The 8,434-nt window shown below is 43.1% G+C and overlaps 1 protein-coding gene and 2 non-coding genes across 3 annotated transcripts; 1 reads left to right on the top strand and 2 right to left on the bottom strand.

Annotated features, from left to right (window-relative positions):
* Nucleotides 1-205: 205 nt before the first annotated feature.
* LOC120262654 lies at nucleotides 206-312 on the bottom strand. The gene has a single exon (XR_005536914.1). It is a non-coding gene; the product is annotated as a small nucleolar RNA R71 (small nucleolar RNA).
* Nucleotides 313-6,417: 6,105 nt separating this feature from the next.
* On the bottom strand, nucleotides 6,418-8,178 carry LOC120259985. Its single transcript, XM_039267434.1, has 2 exons — nucleotides 7,425-8,178; nucleotides 6,418-7,340 (listed from the first exon to the last, which is right to left on the bottom strand). Exons 1-2 carry the CDS (start codon nucleotides 8,176-8,178, stop codon nucleotides 6,418-6,420), a joined length of 1,677 nt encoding a protein of 558 aa, XP_039123368.1.
* LOC120262546 lies at nucleotides 7,691-7,797 on the top strand. The gene has a single exon (XR_005536815.1). It is a non-coding gene; the product is annotated as a small nucleolar RNA R71 (small nucleolar RNA).
* Nucleotides 8,179-8,434: the final 256 nt, after the last annotated feature.

The following is an 8,434-nucleotide window of genomic DNA, read 5'->3' on the forward strand; positions in this document are numbered from 1 at the left end:
TCATACAGAGAACTTTCTCGAGGTGTGTGATATGCTTAAGATAAACGGGGTGGCGGATGATGCCATCAAATTGAGAGCCTTCCCATTTTCCTTAAAGGGGAGAGCGAAGCAGTGGCTACATTCATTATCTAGAGTATCAAATACCACATGGAAGGAGATGGTAGAAGCTTTTCTGGCCCATTATTTCCATTTCGGAAAATCTGCAAAGCTTAGGAATGAGTTCTTGTCCTTTATATAGTCAGAATTAGAGTCTCTATTTGAGATGTGGGAAAGGTTCAAGGAGCTCTTGAGAATGTGCCCGCAACATGACACGTCCGAATTTGCGTGTAAACCGCAAGTGCACGGGTGTCGAAGTAATAAAATACCCGATGAGTCGGGTAGTCGAATCCACAGGGAACAGGGCTACTAGTACTAACTTCTTCTCTGTTTTCTAGCCTAATGATAAATGGAAAGGTGTGGTGATCTAATGTGTGAAGAAATGAATACCGGAGACGAATATGCAAGGGTGAAATGGGGGGAGAATCTCAATCAATTAAGATGAGGTACCCAGGCAATGCTCCCCCTAGGATCTAACATGAAGTTCGAGATTCGCTAAATGCTTCTAAGCCGAGTCTAATGAGTTGAGATAATCCAAGAATAACCATCCCTTGCCTCCAAGCCACCGGTACTAGTCCCCTGACATGTCCGAATATGTGTGTAAACCGCAAGTGCACGGGTGTCGAAGTAATAATTACCCCGGTGAGTGGGTAGTCGAATCCACAGGGAACAGGGCTACTAGTACTAACTTCTTCTCTGCTTTCTAACCTAATGATAAATGGAAAGGTGGGGTGATCTAATGTGCGAAGAAATAAATACCGGAGACAAATATGCAAGTGTAAAATGGATGGAGATCTCAATCAAGAAAGTGGGGTATTCGGGCAATGCTCCCCTAGGATCTGCGTATTAGGTACCGAATAAGCAAAGTGTTTCTATGATGAGTAAGTTAAGTCGTGGAAATCCAAAAATAATCGGATCCGGCCTCCTCGATCACCGATACTAGTCCCCCACGAGGTCCCGTGGAGAAATCGCTCAATCTCAACACCTCACACCACATATGACCGCAAAGCACTCTAGGGATTCCAAGAGGTGTATCTCGATTCCCTAAAGATTGATCCAACCCTAATTCCCCGGCGAAGGATCCTAACCCCCTACAAGGTCCCGTGGAGAAATCTCTCAATCTCATGCCTCACACCAAATATGGTTGCATAGAGCTTAGAGAACGGAGATAGAATACACTCAATCGGAAGGGAGAGGGGACACTCCACTATCTCATGACTCACCCTCTCAACCCTCTTTAACCTTGAAGTTCTAACTCTAATGGAGACCTCTCTCACATCAAAGTAACAAATCATGCAAAATCCAATCAACCACAAGGATTAATTAAACAAGCAAGCAATGAGAATACAAGATTAAAAACTTAATCAAACTCGGATTAAATAGAAACACTAAGCAAATCCACAAAAAGATGAGAATCCTAGGGTTCACAAGCCCAAATACCCTCTAGGGTTTTAGCCTCCATGGAGCAACATACAAAAACACACCATCAATGAATGAAAGTACATTAAAACCATAGAAATAAACCCCTTATATATGAACTCGATGGCCTTGATGGAGAGCTTCGACGCCTTGAAGGACCCACTTCAAGCTAGGTTCACCGGTGGCTTCCTTGATGCTAGGACGGAGGAGGAATCGATCAAAGTTGGTGACGAAGCGCTCCAAAGCCGCAAAGACCTCCTCTCCAAACCCCTAGCCGCCCTCACCCCTCAAGAGCCGCATAAAAAGATGAGAAAGAATAGGGCAAAACGGCTATTTATAGGCCTTAGATCGCGCTCGTCACGCTGCCCTCACGCGCCTGCGTGGATTTTTCCACGCGCCGCGTGGCTCGCAAGAATTTCCACGGGGCGCGGAATTTCCACGCTGGGCGGAATTTCACGCCGCGTGAATGAGAATTTTACTACAAGATCGCTACAATGATATTGCTACAAGACTTTTTTTCACAAAAACGCGATCCGAACACTCTTTTCTTAAGGTCACATGTCCGGGCACACGTCCCATGTGGTAGGCTATAAAACTTTTCTTCATCGACGTATCTTTGAGAGGTCTTGCAATCTTCACAAAGAGAAAGGAACATGAAGATGTGGGCTGCCTTTGTGCCCTTCCAAACTAGTGAATTGACTTGAATCTTCTTGGAAGTCGGCACACATCTCCACGCTTATGAACTCGCTCTCGTGTCTTGGTCCTTGAATTCAACAAGAACTCCCAACATTGTGTCTTTATAGCCTATCTTTGCTTCCTTTTTACTCTTCAAGGCATTCACAACCTATATGCATACAAGAACACCAAATACACAATATGAGACATAAACCACAGTAAAAATGATGCTCAATGCATGTAAAACATATATAAAAATATGTCCACTCAAGCACTTATCAAACTCCCCCACACTTAAGTCTTTGCTTGTCCTCAAGCAAAAATTAAACATTATACCTATGGAAAGAAAAAGAGAAGTGCTTGGCCTTAGGTTCACCAAATGAGTACAAGAATAAAAATTCTACAGCCATGGAGAGAATCAAACACTAGACAAAACAATCAATGCTCTAGCAAACAATCCAATAAAAATTGAATGTGATAAAATCCGAATGCGTGTGTGTGTGAAAAACTCAACTCATGTCAACACTATGTCCACTACCAAGTTCTTATTAACATGGGACTTATTTATAAACAGAAAGAATAGGTAGTAGCTTCACACAACCTCTAAGGTAGCCCTTTCCCAAGATGCCTCCCGAGTGGCTTTCACACTTTCGAGGTGGTAGCTCTTTCTACCGAGGATGGTAGCTTTCACACATCCCATGAGATAGCTCTTTCTCTCATTAGGGCATAACAAGTATCCGACTTATGAGAGTAGCTACATACATCATGGGTGGTAGCTTTTTCCACACCCCTATGTACAAACAATAAACAATTTTGCAATTTTTTTCTTTTTTTCAAATAAAAAAACTAGCACACTAAAAATCCCAAAACATAATGAACTAGAGTCTTCATAGGTCTAATGAGCGAGAAAAAGTGCGTAAAAGAGCAATCGGACAAAAAAATATTCAATAAAATTGGATGAAAAACTAGAGCATGATAAAAATCCATGTTTTATAACCTCCAAAAAAACTAAGAATTAAACTCTTAACCCTAAGGTGAACCTTCATTGGCAACAAGAGCATGCTCATGAAAAACACAAGTAAAAAGTCATGTATAAGGTGAACCCTCCCCCACACTTAAGATGTACATTGTCCTCAATGTACGCATGCAAGCACAATAAAAAAATAATAACAATGGAAGCATAATGTGTGTGGGAATGCAATTAAAACAATACTCCCCTCGAACTCCCTCATTAATCGTTTGGTGAAGTCTAACTCATGGGCTTGTTGTATGGGTTGTGAAGCTCACACGACCATGTGACAATATCACATGATCATGTCTATGACTAAAAACACTATCAACATCACTCTCAAGGCCATCTCGCACGTAGACAAGGGGTTCAAATGAAGCTCAACAAAATAGAAAAAGATGTACGAGTTCTTATAAGTAAACACATGAAGGACAAACTCGCACAAACAAAAACAAAAACACAAAGTTAACTAAACTCTAAAAAGATAAAAATAAAAAAACTAAAAAAATGAAAAACAAAAAGTAAAGGAAACTAAAGAATCATGAGTGGGACGCCTCAAGCATCGACGCCGTCTTTCTCGGTGTTGCCGGTGTGCCAAAAAGAATGTTCCCATCCAAGGTTAATCGTATACGATCAAAACTTTTCGGTCCTTGGTGGCATACCTGCAAGAAAAACCGCCAAAGAAATGCAAATTTACATGAAATGGCAAGTCGTAGAATCCACACGGGCGCGTGAAAAATCCACGCGCCCGTGTGGCCAATTTTTGGCCTGAAAGCAGCCCACATGGATCCACGCGGTCGCGTGGATTTTCCACGCGCCCGTGTGGGTTTCCTGGGCATTTTTTTTTTCAGCCCACGCGATCACGTGGGAACCCCACGCGACCGTGTGGGAGCCAGGCTATGGCCAAAAAGGCCATGCCGACCCTCAACGACACTCCAAAACTCTTATAAAAGCTTTCTCAATTATATTAAGATGATTTCCATGAAGAACAATGCATAAGAACAAAGATATCCACATAAATTTCGAAAAATGGAGGCATGGAGAAGGTTAGAAAAAATGAGAGCTCACCTATGTGAATTGAGTAATAAAGTATGATTAAATGGCCGGCAATACCCTTCTAAATCTTTTAATGACCAAGGAAAAATGTTTGAGAGTGTGGGTGTGTGAGAAAGATGAAGGGATGTGTGAATGAAAATCATGAATAGTGGTCCTCTTCATCAATTTACCCCACATGGGGGTGTGAAAACTCCACATGGGGGCGTGGGTACTGTACACGGGCGCGTGGAAATTCCACGCCCCGTGTGGGCAGCAGAATTTCTGTAGAAACACATCCATAAAGATATTTACATGAAATTAAGTCCTACAAAAATAAGTAAGGCGATCACGACGCGTAAGAAAATAAAGGAGAAGGAAAACATGCATAATAGTTAAAATAAAAGCAAAACAAGCCTAGTAAAAATTCAGACTTTGCTACAATAACTCATGAAAAAAAAATTTTTGCAAGAGTTTCTCCTAGACATGGAGCTTTCCAAAATTTACAAATGAAGGAAAAACTCAAAGAATTAAGCATACACCACATCACAACATCCAAATATGTCATACAAGCTTCAAAGATAAGATAAGAACACAACAAAAGCCAAGTTTGAGACAAAACCTTGAATTAGGGCTTGAAAGTTTGGAAGGAAGAGATCCCGTGAAAAAGATGGTAAAATTCCGATTAAATTCCAAGGTTGAGTTGGCATGATGGAGGAGAGTGGATTAGAGAAGAAAAAACCAAGGAAAATGGTGGAGAAATGATGTAGAATGAAAGAGAAATGAGAGAAAACTTAAGAGGAGAAGATGGAGGTTGGAGTAGAGAGAGAAGGGGGAAGAACACCCCTTAAATGGGCATCCCAGCCCATGCGGGCGCATGGTGCCCGCATGGGCTGGAAAATTCCAGCCTGAAAGGCTCACGGGCGCAATGCGGGCGCATGGCGCCCGTGAGCTTTTCAGCCCGCGCGCGCAGCGTGAGGCCGAGAGCCTCACGGGTGGCCTCGCGGGCGCATGGCGCCCGTGAGACGCACATCCCATGAAAAATACTCCTCGCGAAGGGTCTCTTGTGGCCGCAATGATGCTCGCAAGGCCCTGGAACATGCCACAAGTGTCCATACGGGCCGTATACAGCCCGTATGGACCTGGAAAATTGAAATATTGGCATGGTTCCTCTTGCACACTCAATAAAATATGAATTACAACCATTTAAGCGCCAGGATGACAATGAAACACAACTAAACAATAGTAATTCAAGGCCAAATACAAGCGAGCAAACCAAAGCATGAGTTGAGCACAAAAACATCAGCAAAAGAAAAATACGGAAAACACACAAACATAAGCATTCAACCACAATATAGAAACTAAGCAACTAAAAGAAATACGAAAATTTAAAGACAATGAATTTAAAAAACTTGGGTTTCCTCCCAAGCAGCGCTTGTTTAACGTCATTAGCTCGACGTACCTTTTTCTTACCTCGAGGTGGATCAAATGGTGGGGACTTACCTCCAAGCCCAAGAGAAGTGCTCCAAGATGGGAAACTCATCCAGAGGCATGAAAAGACACAGAATTTACCCTTTCCCTAGAAGAATAGTCGATCGATCTCCCGTGGTGGTGATAGTGTGCAATTCATCCCCAATTTCTGTTTCTTGTCCCTCTTACACCAAATTTTCCTTGTGGTTGATTTCTTCTTATTACTCGGCCACAGAAATGTTCCCACATAGCCTACATGCTTTACATGTGTGGGAAGTGGGTTGTTCTCCTTGCACTCATCGCTATCCATTCCTTCCAAGAATTCATCCAAGGGGTTAATTGCCAAGACCTCCTGCACACAATCAGTAATAATCATATCAGTTTCATCAGTAAAGTAGAGGGGATCGTCGTGGTCCAAGGTGTGTTTCATGGCCACAGGAAGAGTGAGAATGACTTCCTCATCCCCAACTCTCAATGTTATTTTTCCCCCTTTTACATCAATGAGGGCACCGGCGGTGTTAAGAAATGGTCACCCGAGGATCAATGGGACTTCAACATCATTATCCACATCAAGAATAACGAAATCCACAGGGATAATGAGCTTGTCTACTCTAACTAGCACATACTCAACAACACCGCGGGACTTCGTCATCCTTGTGGGCCTCATGTCTTCTAATCCCAATTTTAAAAACAGCTTGTAAGGCATTACATTGATGCTAGCCCCAGAGTCTGCTAAGGCTTTTTTCTTGCATGCCTTCCCCAATCACACATGGAATAATGAAACTCCCGGGATCAGTCAATTTCTCAGGGAGCTTCCTCTGAATCATTGTAGAGCAGTTCCGTGGTAGTGCAACTGTTTCTAATTCCTCCAATTTTCTCTTATTAGTCAGCAGGTCTTTCATAAACTTTGCATACTTGGGCATCTGAGTTAACGCTTCAACAAGAGGGATATTTATGTGCAACTGCTTGAATACATTTAGGAATTTCTTGAATTGAGCCTCGTCCTTATCTTGCCTCAGCCTAGCCGGATAGGGGGTCACCGGCTTGTACTCAGGTATCCTTGGTGTTGGTAGTTGAATGGTTCCTTCATCTTGTTTTTCCTTTACCCCTTCAATTTCACTCTCAGATGACTTAGGGTCTTCCCGTGCGGCTACCCCATTATGTTTAGTGCTTGAGCCCTCCTCGGCTCGTGCTTCAACCTGCTTCCCACTTCTGAGAGTGACGGCTTTCAAATGCTCCCTTGGATTATTTTTAGTGTTACTAGGTAAGCTACCCGGCGGTCGCTCCGAGTTTGCCCTAGCAAGTTGCCCCACCTGGTTTTCCAATGATTGAATGGAGGCTTGAACATTCCTCAAAATAGTGTTTACTTCAGCGAATTGGTTGTTGATGTTCACAAATTTTGCCTCGGTATTGATCATAAACCTTGCTAACACATCTTCAGTAGTGAACTTCTTCTCGGGCTGCTGAAGAGGTTGAGGTGGAAGTCCCTGTGGCTGCGAGGGCCAATGTTGCTGTTGTTGACCCCAAGAAAAATTTGGGTGATTCCTCCACCTCGGATTATATGTGTTTCCATAAGGATTCCGCGGGCCTCTGGGAGCTCCCCCAACATAATCAACTGTCTCAATTGGGGCATCTGAGGCTATTGAAATTGGGCACTAAATAGTATCATGCCCGGCCCCATAAGTCTCGCAAGACAAAACTGCACCAGAATTTGAGCTCGTACCCAACACAAACTGATCGAATCTCTTTGTTAGGGCCTCAACCTTGCCGGCTAGCACAGTGTTGTCATTTATCTCATAAATTCCAGCTTCCTTAGGGGGTTTTTGCCTAGTAGACCAATGACACTCATTACTTGCCATGTTTTCAATCAAGATTTCAGCATCCTCAGGGGTTTTACTACTCAATGACCCCCCTGCTGCAGCATCGATGAGCTGTTTGGTTGCATAATTCAGGCCATTGTAAAGCATCTGGATCCTCATCCACGAGGAAAAGCCATGATGGGGACACTTGCGTAGGAGATCCTTGAATCTCTCATGTGCCTCAAAGAGTGTCTCGGAGTCCCCTTGTCGGAATGCAGAAATCTCTTGTCTCAATCTAGCGGCTTTGCTTGGTGGGAAATAGCTAGCAAGAAATTTTTCCACCATTTCCTTCCATGTGGTGATCGATCCCGGAGCCAATGAAGTGAGCCATCTATATGCTGCTCCCCTTAGACTGAAAGGGAATAATCTCAATCTTATCGCATCAGCGGACACTGAGTTAATCTTGAAGGTGGAACAAATTTGGAGGAAGCGAGACAAATGAGCATGCGGGTCTTCATCAGCCAACCCATCAAATTGTATGGAATTTTGGACCATCCCAATTGTGCTTGCTTTGATTTCAAAGTTATTAGCAGGCACGGTGGGAGCATGCACACTGAATTCCTCACCAGTAAACTGAGGTCTTTCATAATCAGACAAGGTGCGCCTTGGTTCTGCCATGACTGAAGGTTCACTAATCTCAACTCATGTTCCTTGATGTTCTGAACTCTCAGCCACCTCTCTCAGTCTTTGATGCAAGGTTCTCTCGATTTCGTTGACAGGCTCTACAAGATTTGCTTGATTGGCGCGTGTCATAAGATGGTGCCTTGCACAGTAATGAGAGTCAATGATTAGGAAATAAGAGGACGATAGTAAAACAAAATAAAGGCAAGTAAAAGGAAAAATATGTGCAAAAATGACTAAAAAGAAGCAAATG

This window comes from Dioscorea cayenensis, chromosome 5 (assembly GCF_009730915.1).
Source record: "Dioscorea cayenensis subsp. rotundata cultivar TDr96_F1 chromosome 5, TDr96_F1_v2_PseudoChromosome.rev07_lg8_w22 25.fasta, whole genome shotgun sequence".
NCBI classification, from domain to species: Eukaryota; Viridiplantae; Streptophyta; class Magnoliopsida; order Dioscoreales; family Dioscoreaceae; genus Dioscorea; species Dioscorea cayenensis.

Bases quoted from the DNA above. Each gene is read 5' to 3' on its own strand.
- LOC120259985 (XM_039267434.1), bottom strand. From the start codon at position 8,178: ATGGCAGAACCAAGGCGCACCTTGTCTGATTATGAAAGACCTCAGTTT. The intron at 7,341-7,424 runs GTACGAGCTCAA...CAATTTCAATAG, and splicing joins ATTCGATCAGTTTGTGTTGG to CCTCAGATGCCCCAATTGAG.